The sequence below is a fragment of the Acanthochromis polyacanthus genome, chromosome 18 (assembly GCF_021347895.1).
Source record: "Acanthochromis polyacanthus isolate Apoly-LR-REF ecotype Palm Island chromosome 18, KAUST_Apoly_ChrSc, whole genome shotgun sequence".
NCBI classification, from domain to species: Eukaryota; Metazoa; Chordata; class Actinopteri; family Pomacentridae; genus Acanthochromis; species Acanthochromis polyacanthus.
The window spans coordinates 13,073,795-13,097,228 of record NC_067130.1 but is presented as its reverse complement, the minus strand read 5'-3'; the positions used below and the strand labels follow the sequence as shown (position 1 = coordinate 13,097,228).

Sequence of the window (23,434 nt, the reverse complement as noted above, 5' to 3'; positions counted from 1 at the left end):
ATATCCCTATAAATAACTTTCAATTTTACTCTATTGAACATCTGATATTTAGAAGAATCTTTCTTTAAAAATGCCATGTGGTGTTTGGTGATAGGCGGCCATGTTGATTTTAGGCCTGAAAACAGCAAAAATGTCAACTATGATACCAAAAGTCCCGCAATTATATATTGACCCATCAATGTAACTGTGAAGATCACCTTATCAACTTTATGTCAATGTTGTGTCCTTGGCTTGTTTATGTTGCCCCCATGAGGCTAAACAACCAATTATTGTGGCTTTAAAGGGATGTAACTTAAACCTGCATTGTCCTTCTCTTTCTCTCTCCAGTGTAGAGCATGACTTCCGTCTGCAGGAAGGGCAGGTGGTTCGCACATGGAAAGTGGGCGACCCTCCAGAAGGCTCGCCACAGACCCCGACTCCACAGCCCTCCACACCTCACCAACAAGACTCCCCTCAGCCAGTGCGACCCCCTGCCACCACCAAGAAGAACAGGAAGAAATGCTTCTGGTTCCTCTGAGCATTAGAGGACGGAGCAAGAGACAGTTTGATACTGTAATGCACTGCATAACCCTTCTTTTAAAAAAATGACAAAATATTAACTATGGAGGTCTGTTTTAAAAAGAAAAACAAATGCGAAATGAACTGGGGGATTAAAATGCAGGGGTGGAATTGTGGGAGGAGAAATTGCTACTGAGGTTAGAATTTTAGCAGCTTCTGTCGGAGTTGATGAAAATGGTTTGACTGGGTCGCACATATTGTTACTGCTCTTAAAATACCTCTTCAGCACTCACAAGTTTGATACTGGAGTAGGGACGCAAAAGTGCTGAAGTCAAATAAAAACAAAAGTTCACTCCACAATATGACTCACAGCTAAGAAGCAATTAGAAGATATAAAGAGAATATATAGCGGTCAAGAGGCACAGTACAAGAGGCAATACAGCAGAGAGGATAGAGCATATTTATTGAAAGGCCACATTTATTAAAGAGTTTATGTGAAGAGACAAAAAAGAAGGATCCATCTTCATTAATGGACTAATGAGGGTCAGAACACCAGCTTTTCTATCCAGAGACATTAAAAAAAAGAATTATTATGACCTGTATTTAAAACTTTTAATATTCTGTAATTGATGAGAAACTACTACATGCTCACACAAACACACACAAACAAATAAATGGACATATTTACACACAAAAAAAGCATATATAAATGGAGAAAATGGCGAGTCAAGTTCTGTACATATCAGAGCTATTCTGCTTGGATGCTATATTTCAGATATGGATTACTGCTCTATAAAAGTATTTTACCACAGCTCCCTGGTGTGTGTTGTCATTCAGGGTTCAACACGGTCGTAGCTGGTCAAATTGGAGTTAGTTTGAACTACTTTAATGACAGAATGGAACTGTAATCCATTGTTTTCCAGTTTAGCAGATCAGCTATAAGATGTGATGGTTTGTGATACGATTAATGATCAATTTGTAGCATTGTCTTAAAGTGTTTTTTGTAAAATGTTGGTCACTTTTACTTGTTTAGGCTTGTTGAAATCTGTTCAGTTTTGAGGGGAAGTCTTTTCTTGGTAGGACTGCTCAGAGAATATTCTAAAACGGGGCCCCAACAAGACACTGTTCTTCTGTAAGGACCAAAAAGTATCTGAAACTCAACCCTTTTTTTTTTTTTTACAAGGAAACTGCAATATTTAAAGGCAGTTAAGAAGAGGTATAAAGTAGCATAAGTACTACGTTAAAGTCCTGGAGTAAATGTATTTCGTTATCATTCATCACTGGTTTAGTCACTTCTAAGAAACAAGGGCTAGTAGATGATTGCTGACTTCCAGGAAACAACCGAATGCAAGCGAAAGGAACTTCTCAGTCCTCAGATGGCGGCTCAGACAGCCCACTTTTGCGGACACTCCAGGGCAAGTCTCAGGAAATTAAGCCTCAGCTGTTTGATGGCTGTGAGAAGCCCCAAATATTACTACTTAGTAATTCATGACACACATAAGCTGCTTCTATGAAGCTCTGAGGTGGTATGCGATCCTGGCCTAATTTATTCCAAACTTTGGAAAGTGTTGGCTCTCAGTTTGTTTGCCTGCTTGTTTGGATTTGTACAACTACTGCCAGCTTCCACTTCGCCTCAAACAAAGCAGTTAGAAACAGACTGTTTTGTTTTTGTTGGGAAGAGTTATTGGAGGGAAAAGATGTTTCAGGCATCCGTGTCAGGCAGCAGCCCACAGTCCCTTATGTACTGGACTTGTAGCTGCCACTTTTTTTTTTCTTTTTTCGCTGGGCTCTCAAGACATGAGTACACAAATGTGCATATGTACACATGAGAGTACACACACGCATCAGCCTGAGCTCGTTCAGCCCCGTGTTCGCCGACTTAACTCTGTCCTGCTGTGCTGCACTGAGGTGTAGAAGTCGAAATGCTTCTCCTGCACAAACCACCGCTTCAAAATGAGCAACACGAAAACCTGTCGCACACACAGCTGCACACGCCGCCTCACGATTCCACTTCACACACACAATCTCACAGCTAACATATTGTTCTCAGACCAACACAATGCATTATCTCCCCTGCAGTTGTTCCTCTCTCCCTCACAACCAGGCGCACGCTCCGTCCTAGTAGCTGTATGTGTGCTGTGCAATGCTGAGAGGAGTGTAGAGTTGTCAGTCATTAATCTGCTACAGCACAGCCTGTAATCCTGATGACAGAGCGGAGCGGGCTTACAGAGAGCAGAGAGGATCTGAGGCCAGCCTGGAGTGGGGAACAAAGGAGCCAGAGAAGACTGGCTTTGAATCCATAAAGAGAAAGGAAGTGTGTGTGTGTGTGTGTGTGTGTGTGTGTGTGTGTGTGTGTGTGTGTGTGTGTGTGTGTGTGTGTGTGTGTGTGTGTGTGTGTGTGTGTGTACATGTAGGGATTCTGGGGTGAGGTAGGTAACTATTTTGTCAGCATTGCTGCAGTGCTATTGAAGAATGCTGCCACACTCAAAAGGTAGAAAAGCTTTACACGGAAAGCAACCCGGTGTGTCACGCGCATCAGACAAAGCAGCTCCGGTCCACACTGGTCATTATGGGAGAAACATCGAGGTCTGCAGAGAAGGAGAGGGAACAAGCTTATTTTGGGGCCTCTTCAAAGAAACATCAAGGGTCAAAGTGGGCTCACGCAATTCGGTGCAACATCAGTCGAGGCTCGGCTGAAAACGAAGGGGGGGGGGGGGGGGGGGGGGATAACCATGTCTTGAGGCATCAACAAGCATGCATAATGGGCATGTGAAAACAACTACAACTGCCCCTGCATGCTGAGAGGAAGCAGCAAAGCTAATACTGCATGAGTCATTGAGCTTAGGCTGCTATAGAGGTATTATGTTTCACTTTAGCACATTACAACTAAAGAGGTCATTTCACAGTCAATCAGACCAAGAAGCAGAGGTGCTGCAGCCATAACCTGTCCGCCGGTGCAGCCACAAAATAATATGATTTGAAGGCTAATACAATAAATGACGCAACATAAACTGTGTCTTTTCTCAATGACTTAATAATGATGCTGATAAACAAGCCCCAAAGTTGCAATGATACTTGAAAGAATTTTCTTTCTTTGAACTGAGATAGGAGCCTCATTAGTGACCAAATAAAAGAAAAATATGGATTGAATGTGGACCAGGGGATCCAAATTAAAAATACACACACGCGCGCACACACACACACAGACCGACACAATGCCCGGGCACATCCTCAGGCTTAGCTCTCTTGATTTCAGAGGCACAAACACACACAGTATTCCAGCCATATCTGCGTAAGCATGTGTGTGTATGTGTGCACACACATGTGTCGCTGGAAAATGGTAAATAATGAATTAAAAAGTACCCATTTCAAGTAGACCTGCCAAGTTTCTGAGTCAACTGCGATAGCTGCAGATTGGTTTAATAAAATATGAGCTAAATTCTCCCCTGCCACTGCTGTCACTGATGCAAAAAAGGGCAATGAAATGTAAATACACTGGCTGGGCTGAGAAGGACACAGAAACACTGTGGAGTTGCAGCACGAGGGCTTCCCTGCTGTGGAGAGAAACATGCTCAGATGTTAATGGCACGCATAGAAATAATAGGAAGAAGAGGGGGAAAATCCACTATTAATAAGCTGTTTCTTTTTGTTTTGGAGATTTTCCCATAAAGGGAAACCTCAGAGCAGACACACACGGCAAAGATTTCAAGACAGACTGGGATGATATGCGACATGGGCCCTGACTGAATTCATGTTGGAGGAGCTTCAGAAGAATCAGACAAGCTTCCCGATTGGATATGATGGGGGCTTCAGAGGAACATCTGCATAGCGGCTGGGCTGTGAGGGAATTGCTGACTTTGTTCTCATTACTGCACTTTTAATGACTTCTGCTGTGTGTTTTTGTTACGGTATGTGAGCTGCAATACAGTGTTTAGGTCTCAAATGCATTCATTCATCAGTCAACCTCACAGAAAACAGGACAAATTAGTGTTTTTATTAGGACGATCATGGGGTCCCTCCTGTATTGTGAAATGACAAAAAGCAATCTCCTTTGTCTGAGCATTTTAAAACCCAAGTGTGAGCAGTTTTGAGGCAGTTTTTATTGTGTTATGTTACACCAGAAAGTTGAAACAAACATGATAAGAAGCCAGCAGATACATCTAATTTATAGTATTCACAGAAATGAGTTATAAATAGGTCTAATTCCAAATCATTAATGCTTAAAATCATTACCTCTTTCTCTGAGATGCCTGTAATTGAATAGAGATTTGAATTTGATATTGGGATGCACAGTGCAACTAGAGGATCCCCGGTTTGTGTCCCAGACTTCCTGGGATCTTTCTGCAAGGAGTTTGCATGTTGCATGGGTTTTCTCCAGCTACTCCAACTTCCTCCCACAGTCCAAAAATATGCTGAGGTTATTTGGTAACTCTAAATTGTCCATAGGTGTGAATGTGAGTGGGATCGTTTGTCTCTCTGTGTAGCCCTGTGATAGACTGGTGACCTGTCCAGGGTGTCCCCTGCCTCCGCCCTAAGCCAGCTGGGATAGACCCTAATGAGGATTAAGTGGTGTATAGATTATGGATGGATGGATGGATGGATGGATGGATGGAATTTGATATTTAATGGCTGTTACTCTTATACTTGTACATAAATATTGTAAGGAACCAAGTTAACTTAGAGTCCTGCATAAATAAGGTTCTTATTCATCTGAATGGGGCCAATCTGTCCATATATTGAGGATACCAGCATCACTAAAGTCCAGTAAGAAGTCTGATTGTTGACTTAAGGGTCTTTCACAGAGGATGTGATATGTACTGTGCTCGCCACAGGAGTTCAGAGCACAGCTCACAGGGAGTCAGAATAGTGAGTTTAGTTAGTTTTCAAAACTTCCAGCTAGGCGACATCACCATCCTCCCAAGCAGGAAACTTTCAATTTGTTGTAAACACTTCAGTAGCAAAGGTGTATTTGTCCTATCCTAAGTAGTAAACATTAGCACTAACCTTGTTAGTACCAAAGTTTTCCTTCTCGAGTCTCAATATAACCGCAAAATTGTGTCATTGTGTCAATTCAGGGAATTCAGACACACACAGTACCAGCTTTTATATGCCCTCATATGCGTCTTATACATGTCTCATATGGCCTCTGTGGCACATGAGACGCCTCCTTTCTATTGGCACCCAGTTGTAGTTCAGGTGTATTTTTTAACTTTGACAGTGATCCGCAAGTAGTTGAAATGAATGGGTCAGAGCGTGGTGCCAGCGTTGCCATGTCCCGTGTGAAAGACTTTTAGATGAGGTTTCTTCCTGAAGACTCTTCCATGCAGATCCTGTTTGTGCACCAACATTGTATATTGGGATGGTGCCACACTCGTGTTAGCTAAACCTTCTTTTACATATTTTGCAGTCATATTCATGTTTTGTTTTTGTTGTTCTGCTGAGCAGACCTCCAGGTTGTGTCTTGATTTCCAGTTCCTATCAACTGCCACTTCTTACATGGCATTGTATGTTGGAAAAAGGAAGCTGGAAAAGCCTTATGTAGTCTTCCCCTGTTTTGTAGTCATCATTTTGCTTCACTTTAGGTTCTCAGGGAATTGTCTAGAGGAAGCCATGACAATTAAATGCTATAACAAGATCTGAAGAATCCGAGAATTTATCATCTATTTCTGATGACAGTTCTTGACCTCCCTAATAAGTCCATCCATCCATTTTCTTCAGATTATCTGATGTTGGATCACAGGGGCAGCAGGCGAAACAGGACATCTCAAGGCATTCCCAGATCAGATATGGAATCCCTCTAGCGAGTTCTAGCTCTACCATGGGGTCTCGTTCTAGTTGCACATGCCTGGAAAACTTCTGATGGAAAGTGCCCAGGAAGTATCCCAATCAGAAGCCTGAAACACCTGAGCTAGCTCCTTTTGACACAAAGAACCGGCAACTCTACTCTGAGCTCCCTTCGGATGTCTGAACTCTTCACCCTATCTCTAAGGCTGACTACACAGGAAACTTATTTTAGCTTTAATCCACAATCTCATTCTCTCAGTCAGTACCAAGAGCTCATAGCCATATGTGAGAGCTGGAATGTAGATCAGCTTGTAAACTGATGAACTGTGCTTGCATTACTGCTGATGCTGCTCCAATTTGTCTGTCCATCTCATGCTCCAGTTTCCCATCACTTTTGAAGAAGATCCCATGATCCTTTAACTCCTTCATTTGAATCAGCAACTCACCTCCAAATCAGAGGAAGCAACCCACCAATTTCTGGCTGGGAACCATAGCTTCTGTCTTTCAGGTCCTCAGATGGTAAATGAAGTGTAAAAAGATAAGAAGAACTTTACAGTACCCAACCAAACATCTGCACACCACAAACAGTGCATTTTTGGAATTGAAGATAATGTGACATTAGCCAAATTTTTTGCATACAGCTGCAACATACTCACAAATTGAATTCATATATCACTAACTGACTTATCCTATTAAATAACAGAAAGCTGATGAAAGAGAAAAAAATATCTAAACAATCCATTTGGATGTGCATATCAAGCAAGACAATTGGTGGATGAGGATGGCTCAAAGTGCCAAAGAAAAACATAATCTCCATTCACTTATAAATGAAACAGCCTGCATGTTTCCGCCTGTGCAGGGCCACACAAAGCATTATGAAGATTTGGAAGCTGCCCACATCAGCTTCTCCGCAGCTGACATCACACTCTCCATGGCTTATGGCTGCAGACATCCTAATGTCTTCACAGAGAAGTTCATTCATAACCACTAACACACATCTGCTTGCAGACTGACACTTGCTGGTGCATGCAGAGTTGCTGATAAACTTGTTCTATATGCATACTGTCATACACAATTAAAAGAAATGACTCAGTGCCACTAGTAAATCCACACTATGGTTGACAGTATTCAGATCTTCAAAATGTAAACTTCTCACCATGGTATGTCACGCAGCAAAACTCATGATGCCAAACAAGAGAGCTTAAAAAACAGCAAGAAATTTTGAACAAAGAATAATAAGAGTTCATGCCTGTGCTGCCTGCAGGGCAGTCGATGTGCTCAGGAACACGTTTGACAATTATTTTCAGGGGAATATGTCACTGTTTGAGAAGAGTTTTCAGAACATCAAAGTCAGTCTCTCTGAAGACATGTTAGATAACTTCAAAGTCTTGTGACTGCTTTGCCAAGAGGTGCTTTTCCTTTGTTTTGTGCAGCTAGTTTGTTTTCTACTCCATTGTGGAGTAGATGATAAGGACTCTGAGTGTGGATTGCATCATGAACCTGTTCTTTGTAATTTACAGTTCAAGGACGCAATGGACATTGAACATGACTTTAAACACCAAAGTATTCTGACAGGTTGGTATCCAACCAAGAAGCTTGGAGAACATCCTTTGAAGTTGATTGCTCTTTTTTCCTTATTTAGAAGCTGTAATGAATGGAGACGTAAAGATACAACTGCATTATTTTACAATTTTGAAATTTGGATTTCCAGTTTACTTCATTTTTTGTGTAATATCACATGACATTTTGCCTTCTAGTTATTTTTTCCTTAAGGCTTTTCCTTTGAAGTCTACAGAGAGTTGGTTTGAGAATTGTTGAGACCATATGCCATAGATTGTTTGGTGTGTAGTCTGCCTACAAGCACATCTAAAGCTCTCCAATTAATATGCTATATCTTGTGATCTGTTTCCCTTTTTCAGTCCTGCTGCTATGCTAAGCTACCAGGCTGTTGGTTGTATAATCATATTATATGAATTTGAGAATAGGTCTGATGTTGTCATCTAACTCAGCAAAAAAATAAATAAGTTTACTTCCCAAAATGTCAAACTACTCTTTTAGTAAATAACACCAAATGGTGCTGTTGTTTATGCAGCCTTGAATAGAAAAGGTAATTGAGAAATACTTACTGCAGGATTTGAAACCAAGTTTTCAGTGGCTTTAAATATTTCATATTAATAACCATCTGGATATACGTGAGAATACAAAGTCTGAGGGAAAAGACCAGCTGCTGCCTTATCAGAAACGATCAGCTGCGGTGCTGCCTTTATTTCCCACAGCATCAAAACAGCAACAAGAGGCTGATGCCTACATGTCTACTTAATTAGTAAGGAATCCTCCAATACCATGCAATATTCATCACATTATGAACCTCATCTACCTGCTGCCCATACAGTGTACTCTAAGTCTCTGGTGACATAATTATATGACTGACGCTGTGGCATTAATTGGAATTACTATCCCTGAGGATCAGTGTCGGTGGATATTATAGGACTATCTTGGTGATGCTGGCCTGTAGCCTGTTCAGGAAGAGCTAAGCATGCAACCTATAACATGGACCAGATCAATGAAGAGGAAGGTCAGCATTCGTGAAAATGAAAAAGATGATCTGTCCAAAATATCAATATCTGTCAGGCAAATTAATCATGGTTTGAAATTGGTTGTGAGCAGGCCTTTAATTTGTGTAGCTTTATTTGTATGATTATCAGTGAAGTAACAAAGATGTTGGGTTAACAATATACAACACTTTAGAATGTTGGAAAATCAATTTTGCCGGGCTTTGTCTGATAGAATATAAAACAGGCAGCATCTCTTCTGAAATAATGCTCAAAAATTCCACTAAAGTGAACATACTGTGATGTATTGCATCACATATTCTGGTAATCCTCCTCCAACTCCTGCCATTTGCATTTCTCCATGTAATACAGTATTGTACAGACTAAAACATGCAATAATAAGCTACTTTGGCTCTGGATGGGAAGATTTGCCTCCTCTGTTGTATGCTGCGATATAATGAGATGAAACAGAGCTATCCAACTTTGGAGATCACAAAAAGGATTTCATTTGGTTCATCTCCTCCTTCAGTTTTTCATCACTAATAACTGTGTAAAACAACTTAAATACAGAAAGTCATACATATATCTACAAAAGCTAAATACAGTGGCAAGAAAAAGTGAGTGAACTTTGTGGAATTATCTTCATTTTAGACATAAATTTGTCTTGAAATAGGGTCTATTATTCATCTAAGTTACAATTATTGCCAAACACAACCTATTTTCACCAGTAACACAAAAAATGTATTACTCTTGTCCATGAACTCACTGTATATTGAGTTTCATTCAAACATCCTGAGTGTTGGTTGCAAAAGTGGACTAATGACATAAACAAGAGCTAACCAGAGCAAGACTGAGGATCAATCAATGAAACTAATTGGAGGTGCGGGCTAGAGCTACTTTACCCTATAAAATCATTCAAACAGGAAACATCCGCCGATGTGAACTAAGCAACAGATCTCAGAAGATTTACGTTCCAGAATTGATCAGACGGGGTTACAATGTATCGAGTTTAGATGTTAAGCCCACTGTTAGATGACGACAAAAGCACAAAGCAATATACGCAGTGATTCCTTAAAGCAATTAAAGCTTTGATGGAATTACTGTGGCTGGTGAAAATCTCTGTTCGTGTGTCTGCTATACTAAGATAAAGACGCATAGCTGAATGGTTGCATGGAGTGTGACATCCTGACCATGCGCTCTAAAAAACACACATCACTTTGCACATGAAATTTGCATGAGCAAGAACACTTTTGCACTATACAACACTACTGGGAAAATATTTTATAGATCAATAAAAAAGTCCTTTGCACGCCAACATGAAAATATCATCCCAGCACTGGAGGGAGCTTCATGATTAGGAGCTGCTTTGCTGCTTCTGGGTTTGGACAGCTTGCTATCGTCAAGGACGAAATTAATTCCCAGTTTGAACTCTGTGCAGGAGCAGTGGCAGACTGGCTGGATTAAGAGAAGCGATGTCTTGTTCCAGTAGCTCACTTCTAATCATGTTCCAAGGGTGGTATTGTTGATGCAGACATACCACAGATTTTTTCCAAAATACAGTATTTCTAATGTTGCCAAGAAAGGAGTCAACATACCACAGATTTGCACTCTTATAGACCAACACATAGATACTGCTGATGATTTCTCAGTTCAGGAACTGCAGTCTATCACCTCTCAAGTTTCTGATCTTCCCCCTCTGTAGAGAATTGCTACATTAAAATTTAAGAATATCTTGATTCTTACACACCATGAATGATTTTTTTTCTGATTGCTTCAGACTGACCCAGTTAAAGCAGTGAATTTTTTAATGCAGGGATATTATTTCACAATGCAGACCGCTGTGGTGCCAAAGGGAAAGGCACACTTGAAAAAAAATAAAATAAATAAAAAAAAAATGTCCACTGCCTCCAGGCACATATTATTTTCCCCCAAAATACTGTCACGTCCTCTAGGTTCAGCGTAAGGCCATGTATGATCAATGTTGGCAGTGACTGAGGGTGTCAGTACAAATTATAGCAGAGTGGTCAATGTGGCAAAACAAGCCTCTCTCATATGCTTTAAAGCTGCTTTTCTCTTCTTGCTGTTGTTTTGGTTCCCAAATTTATGAGGTTGTGTCATGGAGCCAGGAGGGGACTGAAATAACCATCACATGCTATTGATAAAAGGAAAAATAAAAATGTGCTGGGAAAAATGGCTAAATATCTAAACAACTTTGATACAGAATACTCTGTGCTGTGAAACTATCCGAATCTAAATACTAATATAAAAAGACAGAGATTATTAATATCAGTCCAGTTTACCTTTTCATGATAATATCTTGGAAAATGTTATCACACTTAGTGTGTATGTGTACGTACCAAAACAACAACCTATGTAGCAATCTAAAAATACATTTTTAAAAGAAAACATAAAAGTCTTGAATTTAAAATCATACTTTGGTAAATGACTTAAGTATTATTACCAAAATGTATTAAAGAAGTAAAAGTTACAGTACTCAGTCTGTAGAAAGCACTGATCTCTTTGACTAACTAACTTGTTATATATGATATTATGAAAGTGTGATAAATGAATTTTAAAAACATCTGCCAATAAGAAATCTTAAAATTGGAAGAAAAAACAATCTTAATTCAAATGAAGTGCAAAAAAAATAGATTTACAGACATTTTTATCATATGTTTTGAGAAAAACTGTTATTTTGCATTTTTTTAAAATAAATTATTATGATCAAGCACCTTTCAAAAAAACAACTGATAACTGGCTGATAAAAGTTATGCGGTAAAACACTATTTTACAGTTTTGGGATTGTAACTATACCACAGCACCACAGCTTTATTTTCGAAGACAAATAAACTACACAACACTATTGAATCCAAAAGGCTTTTGTGTAACACATATCCCTCTGAAATCTCTCTGTGCTCAGGAGGTTCTTGAGATAATTACTGTCTGCAGTGGTTTTAGTCATTTTCTAGTGTGTCCTTTGACCTTAGTTTTTAGTGAAACACTGAACTGACACTTTAATGAAGCTTTCATGAAAATCTTGTTTGGTGGAACTAATAGAAACTCACTGATATCTGAAACATGACAGGGGACTAATTACATTTAGATCTCTTTGGTAGAACAAAAACACTTTCCAGTGTCACCTGAACAAAAGAAAAAATTAAAACGTATCAATAATTATTTTCATATAGACTTTTTACATTTATTTATATATGTAGCATACTTTCAAAGATAACATGGTCCATAATAGGCATGTACCATCTTTTTCAACATCTTTTCTACCATTTATTGTGTCCCTCTGGTGGTCAGTACAGCTGCAACAATTAATAACTTAACGATCAAGCAATGGTAAACTAATCTGTATAATCATTTAATCAGTTTCAGTATTTTTTAATGAAAAAAACCCAAATTCTCTGATTCCAGCTTCTTAAATTAGAATATTTTATGGTTTCATTAATCCCCTAGGAGAATAAATTGAATATATTTATGGATTTTGGACAAAGGAAGACACAGGAGGGTGTCATTTAGGCTTAAAATAAAACTGATAGACGGTTCTCACCATTTTCTGACATTTTACAGTGCAAAAGACAACTCATAATGAATTGATCTTGTTTTGATTATTCGAGAAAATAATTGAACAGAATGATAATAATTATATGTTGCAGAGCTAATTGTGAATGTTTGTTAAAATGGCGGTTGCCTATGTGCACATATGTTTAAATTACACTGTATTTATCTTCACAGTGACTATGAGGAAACCGCTGAAGGAAAAGACGAGTATTTATGTTTACAGGTGCAGAAGAAACTGTGTGTTTCAGGTCATCTCCTGGTGAAGGCCTGGCTGCAGCTGATCCCTGGCTCCCATATTGAAGTAATCTGATCGCTGCTTGTTGCGAGCGAAGGAGAGTCAAGTCCTGCCAACTTCAGCCGCGAAGCATCCTTCCGATCCTGCAGAACATCGGCTGAAACCTGCTTCTTCTTCTTCTTCTTCTTCTGTGCGTCTGGCGCAATGAGCGGCTCCTTCGGTGGTCTTTGGTGCAGGCAGGACGCATGAAACAGCTCCTGGGCTCCGTCTAATCACTGGAAAACCTCCTCATCCCAGCAGAAATGAGGCGTTTTTTGACTCTGTGGATGGGAACTCTGCTGCAGTTTTGCCATGCAACAATTTACACCAACGACTGGGCTGTAAAAATAGGAGGAGACCTTGAGTCTGTGGACAGGATAGCAGAGAAATATGGATTTACCAATATGGGTCAGGTGAGTGTGCTCAGAAATGAAGAAGTCAGGGACACGTTGAGCATTTTCACTGTTGATCTCAGCTGTTAAAGTTTTTAATTTTCTGTTAGAATGTGTACAAGGCCACAAGGATGCACAGGGTGTAGGCCTCTAGAGTACCACAACTCCAAATTAGGCCACATCTCACTGAAATTACAACAAAACTAATGACAAAAAACAAATGTATCCCAAGTGATGGTTATTGCAAAAATACTGTCTCTAATCTTCAAAAAGAGGTTTACCATTTGACTCTCAGAGAAATGTCCCATTTAGTCAATTACCAGACTGTCACTTGAGCAATGTCATGCAAAACAATATTAAAAAACCCAAATAGATTGGTAGCACAGCACTTTTTATTAGAGGCTTTTAAAAATGCAGGAAATGACATTGCATCTGCAGTTCACTTTGAACCATCTGCCTGGAAGAATTCAGTTTAATTTCTGTTCGACAGCTAAAATGAATCATTCTCTGGATGATTGTGATAAAAACTGTTTTGAAGTAGAAGTGAAAGCTATTGCTAAATGTAGTTAAAATGTGTAATTTAATCATATAGACTTCCATTTCCCGAAAACATTGTCCTGGAGTTTTACTTTTGTGTCATCCAGAAAGACTTTTTATATCAGAAGTCAGCAGCTGCTCATCCACAGCAGGTACAAATACCCCAGCGGGCATTTCTGCTGTAGCCAGGGGGTAAGTAGAAAGATTAGCTCAACTCATCTAAGAAAAAGAGAAATTACAATTACATTTAAGTTCTGAGTGGGCCTGAACAGGTTTGAGGAGAGAAATTAACAACTCATTAAAATTATAGTGGTTAAGCATGTAGGAACAGGCCGTCAAAAGAAAAATATGAACGATTAAAATATGTAAATAATGGTGAAAACAGTGGCTAGCAGATAAAATTGTTAGCTAACAGTGTGGATTTTCACTGTTTGCTAGTAGTCTGTTAGCTTGTTTGTTTTGCTAGCTACAAGTATGGATAAACATTTGAAGGAAATTTAACAGCTAACTATAAGTACAATGGTTAAGCAGTAGAAAAAAAACTGTCAAAAGAGATATATAAATAATAGAAATGTGTAAATGATGGTGACAAAAGTGGCTAACAGATGAAATTGTTAGCTAACAGTATGGATTTTAATTGTCTGCTAGCTTGTTTGTTTTGCTAGCTACAAGTATGGATAAACATTGGAAGGAAATTTAATTCATAATTAAAATATAATAGTTAGGCAGTAGAAACAAACTATCAAAAGAAATGTATAAATGATTTTAAAAATGTGTAAATGATGGTGAAAAAAGTGGCTGACAGATGAAATTGTTGGCTAACAAAATGGATTTTAAACGTTTGCTGGTAATCTGTTAGCTTGCTTGTTTTATGGTAAAAGTACGGATAAACAGTTGAATATTGATAGCTAGCCATCCGCTATGGGTATAAAAAAAATAATTTTAGGTAAATACACACGTGGACAAAATTGTTGGTACCCCTCAGTTAAAGAAGGAAAAACCCACAATTCTCACTGAAATCACTTGAAACTCACAAAAGTAACAGTAAATAAAAATTTATTGAAAATTAAATAATCAAAAACAGCCATCACTTTTGAATTGTTGATTAACATAATTATTTAAAAAAACAAACTAATGAAACAGGCCTGGACAAAAATGATGGTACCTCTATAAAAGATTGAAAACTATTTGACCAGAGTGACATGATTAACTCAGGTGTGTCATTTAATTGACATCACAGGTGTTTCCAAACTCATAATCAGTCAGTCTGCCTATTTAAAGGGAGACAAGTAGTCACCCTGCTGTTTGGTGAAAAGGTGTGTACCACACTGAACATGGACAACAGAAAGCGAAGGAGAGAATTGTCCCAGGACATCCGAAAAAAAATGATAGACAAACATCTTAAAGGTAAAGGCTATAAGACCATCTCTAAACAGCTTGAAGTTCCTGTGACAACAGTGGCTCATATTATTCAGAAGTTCAAGACCCACGGGACAGGAGCCAACCTCCCTGGACGTGGCCGCAAGAGGAAAATTGATGACAAATTGAAGAGACGGATCGTTGGAATTGTATCCAAAGAGCCCAGAGCAACCTCCAAAGAAATTAAAGGTGAACTCCAAGGCCAAGGTACATCAGTGTCAGATCGCACCATTCGTCGTTGTTTGAGCCAAAGTGGACTTCATGGGAGACGACCAAGGAGGACACCACTGCTGAAAAAAACTCATAAAAAAGCCAGACTGGAATTTGCAAAAATGCATGTTGACAAGCCACAAAGCTTCTGGGAGAATGTCCTTTGGACAGATGAGACCAAACTGGAGCTTTTTGGTAAGGCACATCAACTCTATGTTCATAGACTCAAAAACCAAGCATACGAAGAAAAGAACACTGTCCCTACGGTGAAACATGGAGGAGGCTCAGTAATGTTTTGGGGCTGCTTTGCTGCATCTGGCACAGGGTGTCTTGAAAGTGTGCAAGGTACGATGAAATCTGAAGACTATCAAGGCATTCTGGAGAGAAATGTGCTGCCTAGTGTCAGAAAGCTTGGTCTCAGTCGCAGGTCATGGGTCTTCCAACAGGACAACGATCCAAAACACACAGCCAAAAACACCCAAGAATGGCTGAGAGAAAAGCGTTGGACTATTCTAAAGTGGCCTTCTATGAGCCCAGATCTGAATCCCATTGAACATATGTGGAAGGAGCTGAAACATGCCATTTGGAGAAGACACCCATCAAACCTGAGACAACTGGAGCTGTTTGCTCATGAGGAGTGGGCCAAAATACCTGTTGACAGCTGCAGAACGCTCATTGACAAATACAGAAATCGTTTAAATGCAGTGATTGCCTCAAAAGGTTGTGCAACAAAATATTAAGTTATGGGTACCATCATTTTTGTCCAGCCCTATTTCATTAGTTTGTTTTTTAAAATAATTATGTTAATCAACAATTCAAAAGTGATGGCTGATTTTGATTATTTAATTTTCAATAAATTTTTATTTATTGTTACTTTTGTGAGTTTCAAGTGATTTCAGTGAGAATTGTGGGTTTTTCCTTCTTTAACTGAGGGGTACCAACAATTTTGTCCACGTGTGTATATTAGACAAAGAGTTTTAATAGCTAAAAGAGGAATTAGCATTTGGAAATTATGAGCTAAAAGTATGGCTAGCATTTGACATTGTTAGCTAGCAATACGAATTAACAGTCATATCTTTTAGCTAACAGTGGATAATGGCTAAATTAGCTACCTAAAAGTACAATTAAAACAAACAGTTGAGAGTTGAATATAATGGTTAAAATATAAAGCTTAAATTCTAGTTATAATAATATAATTTATTTAATTTATATAGCACTTTATAAAATAAGGCTTAACAAAATGCTTTGACAGACATCACCAAAGCTGGACAAAGAAGGCAACGCGTAAACAACAATTCAGATGATTTTAAAACAGAAAGACTACAGCCACTAAAATTCAAAATGCAATATGTCAATTTTATTAAGTAGAAGTAAAATAATTAAAGCAATTATGCCTAAACTCAAGTCAACGTTACTTATATTGCAACTTTTAAACAACACTTGTAAAGCCAGAAGAGAAATAAGACTGATGTTGTGAAACTACCTCACAAGTTTAAATATTAAGGTTTAGACATTAAGTTAAAGACCTGACGATATTATATCAAATACAAATTTGCAAGACTAAATTAAATATTAAGGTTCCCACCCTGTGATATTATTAATAATGCAAATGAACACTGGCAGTATTGGCTGAAAAAAGTACTTTAACAGTATCCAATTTTACAAAATTAAACATTAAATTAGATCCCATTTAAAGTGAACACATTTGAACATGAGAGGTGGAGTTGATGAAGGTGTTCTCGAATCCGTCTGACAGGCCTGTGGGGGTTCGTCAGATAAAAAAGGTTGGAAACCGCTGATCTGCAGCACAGACCTGTCAGGAGGGTGGTCCAGTGTGAGGATACGATCTGCCAAAAATACCCAATTTGCGCTCTCACCTCTTACTTTCACTGCACTTACTCCACACTTGACTGTCCAACAGTGATTTTCAGTTAGCAGTTATAACCCCAAACAACCAACATTATGTATTTTATTGCCATTTTAATCAAGGTTGCCGGGCTTGTCAATAGACCCACAGAATGGTCAAATAAATAGATAAAGAAAACCCAGCTATGGAGCCCAGGCAAGAAAAACTCAGCATGAACTCCCGCAGGATAATTGCTGCGTAGTGTAGTAATGAAAATTGCAGGCCTTGTGTCCGCTGCAGGTAATATGAACCAGAAAAACACGTAGAAACTGAAAAGACTGCTATATAGTTACTTTAAAGGACTGTGCTCAGAAATCAAAAGGTATATTTCACAGCAGAGCCACCAAGGAATAAAGTAAGTTCAAAATGTATTTCTGTCACAGTAGAAAGCCGACCAATGATACTTTATTATTAGACATAAATTACTTATTGCTCTCCTGTATTAAACAAACAAATTACATCATGTTTTTAATGCAGACACATGTGAACGTGGAAGGTACACTCACCCACACATGAGCAGCAGTGTGGTTGAAGCCTTGTGGCTCAGGTTGCCTTTACCTGAAAAACTATCACGGGTGTTAGGTATCCGCTTTAATGAAGGACGCCAAAAGCAGATTCATAATTTAACACCTGTTTAGTACAGAGACGGATCGCGATGAGCAGCACACCTCCACTTGAAAACAAATTCATTTAGAGGATTTGATGTCTGTTTCGCCAGATTGGAGACCTGAAGAGTTATTACAGTTTTCGGCACCGGGAGACAGCAAATCGGTCTGCTGTGTGCAACAAAGGAGTGACTGTTCGCGTCGCCAAGGAGACCAAGGTATAGTAATGGGATATGAGGAGAGCTGAAAGGCTCTGCTGGATTATTAATCAGCAGCATGTCCACTCCCTACCTCCATATATGCATAAGCACACACACTAGTGTACTGTTGCCTCCCCTCACATCAGGACCTTTAGCACTCCTACACCCACAAAACCTGGAGATGCCAAGAGGCGTTAAAGAGCAGCAAAATGCCAAGTGTACACCACATTTAAAAGCTAGTTGCAGTTTTTCGAGAAAGTATGATAGTGTTGTATTTATGATTATTACTATCAATAATAAAGTGAATTTCACTTGACCATTGTACAAGAAAGGTGGATAGTGAGACAGATTGTAAATATACCCTCAAGTAACCCAGATTATCATTACTAGGAAGAGAAAACAATAACAAATTTAAACATAATTATCAAATGAATCACACTTTGTAGGTAAATCTGACCTAATCATGGTTGTGTGCAGTTTTCCTGGTCAGTATTAAACCCTCTGAGGCAGTTTCTGGGTGTGGTTTTTGCTCCTCTCATACTTTTGTGCACTGTGGGCTCATTTTTCACTCCAATAAAAAGTCCTACATCTCAGTGGAAACGGCACAGCCATGGCTAGAAGGAGAGAACTCCAAAATGTCTTTTATGCAGTGTAGCTAAAGTACAATGCAATAAATCATTAAAAAGCAATAACAAAAGCTGAATTTCTTTGATTACTTATCTGACAACAATTGAAAAAAAACTGCTCTCAAGTTTCCAAAGGTGGCACCAATACTGGAAAAAAATGGCTCTACAGTATATACTCCCAATATTTTACTCCCACTTACCCGCTTAGATTTTTCATTTGTTTCCACATTTGCATCGTATCTGCGTTGTTTAAACACAGCCTGCAGTTAGGCCCAGTTTAGCTGAAAGTTGCAGAATTTGTACCTCAGCCTCCTCTACTGCAGAAACATACTATGTGACATTTCACACAAAACCACAAATGCCAGCCTCATAGTGATGCAAGAGGAAAAGTTTGTTAATTTACAGGCTACAGTATTTGAGAAACATGAATGTGTGTACCAAATATGTGCCGATCCAGCTTAAACAACTTGTAATATTCCACTGAATAGTAAACGTTTAACACAGATTACACTACATGAAAAGTTATGGGATGACCAGTATTATTGTAGTTCCTCTTCTGGGGTAACCTGGCAATAGCCAGATTAATAATTGTGTAGTATTTGATAGTACCCCACAATATCAATCTGGGACCGCTCCATGTAAATCCGTTCGGAGGAAAGAGGCACGGATTGGACAATGCAACAGTATGTCCCGCCTCTGACAGGTTTGTTTTTAGCCAATCGCGGGATCTTCACAACGAGCGGAGCCAATTGGTAGATTAAACTCTTACCAAAACCCGTAGGTAAAAAAGCACAAACATCTTTACCATCCAGAAATGCGCAAAGTGCCTCTCGTTGTTCTTCCTTTAAAGAAGCGATAGGAGATTCAGCTAAAACTGACTTAATAGCAGCATCTGCACGATCGTTGTCCTCCGTTGCCGTGTTTGTTTTGATCTACTGGCGCTTGGTGTCGTCTTCACACCCGGATATCCCGCCCATTATCCCGCCCCACACACGAATACTGCTGCGTGATTGGCCCGTGCCAACTTGGTTCTGTACGAACAGTGAATGCGGGAGCGGAGCAAGATGGTTTCTTGAGAGATTTGTGAACTCACAAATATCGCGAGAAATCAACTTGCTGGCAAGGTTACTTCTGGGGAATGTGTACCCAAAATTTTAATGGCAGTCACTGGAATTGCTACTGAGATTTCTCACAGCATGCCTAAAAACACGTGTCTACGTCAATACAAATCCTCTGTTTCTTTGGAGGTGGAGTGGCTAGAGCAGCAGGTGATCCACACAAGAACCAAGAGAGCCTCCGGAGTCACCAAACACCTTCTCACCACCCATCCCCGTCGCCAGCCCAGCCACACCCAGACACTGTACTTCAACGACCCAGCGTGGAACAGCCTGTGGTACATCGTGAGTCACATTTTTTTTCCTTCACTACACTCAAGTCTGGAACACAGACACATAAACCGAGTCAGATGTAGCCTAAAATAGACCCTGATTTATTCTTTACTCCTAAGGGCTAAGTTGGATGTCCCACTATTTGCTCCACAGCACTGCAGTGATGAGACCAATGGCTGCCAGTCTCACATGAACATTGCGGGGGCCTGGAGGAGAGGGTACACTGGGAAGGGTGTGGTGGTGTCTGTCCTAGATGATGGCATTGAGAGAGAGCATCCGGATCTGAAGCCAAATTATGTAAGTGCCCTGGGATGGGACGCTCTTCTCAGGAAGGGGACATTAATCATAAGCAATTTGGCAGAGCTCTTAGTGTAAGAGCGTGGAGCTGAGACAGATATTGCAGGCAGAGCTTTTGGGCCAAAGGTTTGGAAAGGCCAGCTAAGAGTATTGGAATGGACATTAAACGTCTGATCCACTTAACTGTCGAGTAGACCGGTGAATAATGCTCTTTGTGATTTGTCTGATGAAACAGAGACAGATAGCCGCTGGCATCCTGTTATGTGCTGCTACTTACTATCCATCTGATTTAGGATCGTCTTGCCAGCTATGATATGAACGGACAAGACCCAGATCCTTCTGTGAATTCTTCCAACAATGCTGCTAACTAGTGAGTACTTCTTATTCCTCGATTTCTCTTTGCACCTGCTTTGTAGCTTCTCCATCATGATTCAGACTTTAATTAATGCATGTTTTTCCTTTCCATTTCTCAGTAATTACATGCATATATGGATATGCAAATTCCCCAGTCTAAATTCTGCCTTCTCACTGGTTTGATGTAACGGAAATAGTCTTCTCCTCATGCATATGCATCTAACCCCATGTTCTGATGTTCTCCTCCTTTCTCTGAAGCCATGGGACTTTGTGTGCAGGGATGGTTGCTGCTGCTGCGAATAACTCTCTCTGCACAGTTGGAGTCTCTTTCCATGCACGGATAGGCGGTGAGTCCAAATGGTGGCGTGAAACCGGCGTGCTGAAGGACTTCTGGAGGTCACACTGTAGTCGACTCAAACGCAATCATTTTTCTTCCACCTTTACCTATAGGCATCCGGATGCTGGATGGAGACGTGACAGACATCGTGGAAGCAGAATCACTGAGCTTCAGGCCACAATATATCGATGTTTACTTAGCTGGGTGGGGGCCTCAGGATGACGGGGCCACTCTCGAAGGACCTGGGCTTCTGACTCGTCTTGTTTTACGAAACGGCATTCAAACAGTGAGAGAAGTGTGAAAGAGAAAGGCTTGTGAGCTATATCTGCGTGTTTGTTTATGTCTGTGTCCTACCTGCGGCTGTTTATTTACTTGAAGGGTTTATCTCTTTCGCTTTAACAATGTGTAAATGTCATTAATAAATTAATCCCTTCCGTCTGCCTCCCTAATCTCAGGGCCGTCATGGCAGGGGCTCTATTTTCGTTTGGGCATCAGGGAACGGAGGGCGAAGCGGTGACCACTGTTCCTGTGATGGCTACAGCAGCAGTATCTACACTATCTCTATCAGCAGCAGCACCCAGCATGGAAGCCAGCCAGATTACCTGGAGCGGTGCTCTTCCACGCTGGCAGCAGCTTACAGCGGTGGGGAGACAGAGGAGATGGTGAGTGGGGACTGTGAGAAACAAAAGAAACTTCTCAAGCATGGTGGGAAAGTGCCAGAAGATACACACTGACTTTTATGTGTCATGGTTAATGTGATTCACGTAGAACATTGTCTAAATCCACAAAATAGCTCTGCCCTTTCTCAGTCACCAGTTACAGCCCCACTCTGTGCTACAATCAATCCATTAAGAGTGGCTTTACCCAAATGCTGAAGAAAACATTTTCTCACTTGAGGCCAAAACTACCTTGTAAAAACACTCATTTATATTCTTTGGCACAAATAAATACAAGTTGTTAGGCCTTAGAAACCCAATTTATCAGCGCTTACAGTAAAAAATTAAATAGTGCCAACAAATCATATTAGTCTCTTGCTCCAACAATAGCGAGTCAAATTCCAATCTGTGATTTATTAAGTAGGGTGAAAGTCTGTTAACCGTGCATTCATTAAGTGGATGATGCTGGAAAACAAAATTTAACTTTGTGTTTTTGTCCTTGCACTATAAAATCTTTTAATAAGAACACTTAATAAACATTTCCTTTATTTATAACTCAGTGCAGATGAGTGAAATTAGCTTATATAGAATCTAAAAAACTCCCTTGCAATGGTTGTTTTTCTCATGAAAAAACAGAGAAGCTGTTATGTTTCTTTATGCATGTGCTTAACATGAGTTTCTCTCTCATTAAAAATGAAAACAACCATGATGTAGACGGGTCTGTATTTCAGACAATTTCTGATTCTAAACAAATCGCCGTGACTGCTGAGGGATAATAAGTGACACAATAAAATGATAAAAGTAAAAACAAAAACCTGCTTTCCAAGCTTATTTGTAAGCGGATGCATTTTATGTGAACACAGCACAGAGCTACTGTGACTTAAGTTTAGCTGAAAACATAACCGCAGTAAATGAATGTTTTTTCAGTACTTTCATTTTAAGTGCTGCCTCTAAATGTAATGATTTTCTCAACTTTTTTTCACAGTGTATCTAAATAGCTTGCTATTACTGATGGTAGGTAAAGCAGATTTTTCTTTCTTTCTTTTTCAAACACAGATATAAATTCACAGCTGCTACCAATGGTCAGGGTTTTCTGGTAATACTAATAATTTTCAAGACTTCCTAGAAAGACATTTCCTTTAAATTTCATCAAATATAAGGAAAATAAACAGCGTTAAACAAGTACATTTGTGTAATTTTTACTACTAAATGAAATTGTATAAATTGTAAATTAGTAATCCCACCACAGTATTCACATGAACTACAGTGTAAAAACTGTTTAAAAACACAAACAACTGCCTATAGGTGAACATGCAGTTTCAAACTTTCACTTATTATTACCAATAATTAGTTTATTGTACCATTATATATATTGTCTTTAGTTTTAATTTTTAACCTGACACTAGTGTTTTCATTATATTTTATGAATATAATAGCATAACTCTAAATACAAAATACATCAAACCGAGAAGGCAAAAATTAAAGTGTGTGAGTCAAGACCTGCCATTGGCTTGTATTGTTTAAACGGACATAAATGCAATAATCAGAAGTTTTGTTTGTGAGATGATATCGAAGTTGTTCCCTTTAAGATTCAGATGACATTCATTTTTTGATTGTCAGCCATCAGTCCTTTCTGTGGTAAATAGAGGAAGCTCAGATATCAACGTTATATATATTAACAAAAATCTTTTTTGATGATGACATTTCTAACGGAGCTTGGACTTTGAGGGATATTTCAAAGTCTGTAGGATTTAACATACACCGCCGTCTTGCCCAGCTGCTTAAAGCCAAAAAATACACATTTGGGAAATGAGTGGTAGGCTTAGGGGAGC

The 23,434-nt window shown here is 39.4% G+C and overlaps 2 protein-coding genes across 3 annotated transcripts in view; both read left to right on the top strand.

Moving 5' to 3' along the window:
* LOC110959962 (proline-rich protein 36) overlaps positions 1–1,309 on the top strand; it is a 42,794-nt gene extending 41,485 nt beyond the window's left edge. For both annotated transcript variants that reach the window (XM_022206976.2, XM_022206975.2), the window contains exon 4: positions 328–1,309. In XM_022206976.2, the coding sequence (XP_022062668.1) occupies positions 328–517 (190 nt within the window). In that variant the 3' untranslated portion in view covers positions 518–1,309. The remainder of the gene's footprint in view (positions 1–327) is intronic.
* Positions 1,310–3,209: 1,900 nt separating this feature from the next.
* The window catches only part of pcsk5a (proprotein convertase subtilisin/kexin type 5a), a 51,553-nt gene continuing 31,328 nt past the window's right edge, over positions 3,210–23,434 (top strand). Inside the window, exons 1-8 of the mRNA XM_051938610.1 lie at positions 3,210–13,088; positions 17,858–17,962; positions 19,818–19,970; positions 20,112–20,255; positions 20,549–20,625; positions 20,868–20,956; positions 21,060–21,232; positions 21,402–21,612. Of these exons, the coding sequence (XP_051794570.1) occupies positions 12,939–13,088; positions 17,858–17,962; positions 19,818–19,970; positions 20,112–20,255; positions 20,549–20,625; positions 20,868–20,956; positions 21,060–21,232; positions 21,402–21,612 (1,102 nt within the window). The 5' untranslated portion in view covers positions 3,210–12,938. The remainder of the gene's footprint in view (positions 13,089–17,857; positions 17,963–19,817; positions 19,971–20,111; positions 20,256–20,548; positions 20,626–20,867; positions 20,957–21,059; positions 21,233–21,401; positions 21,613–23,434) is intronic.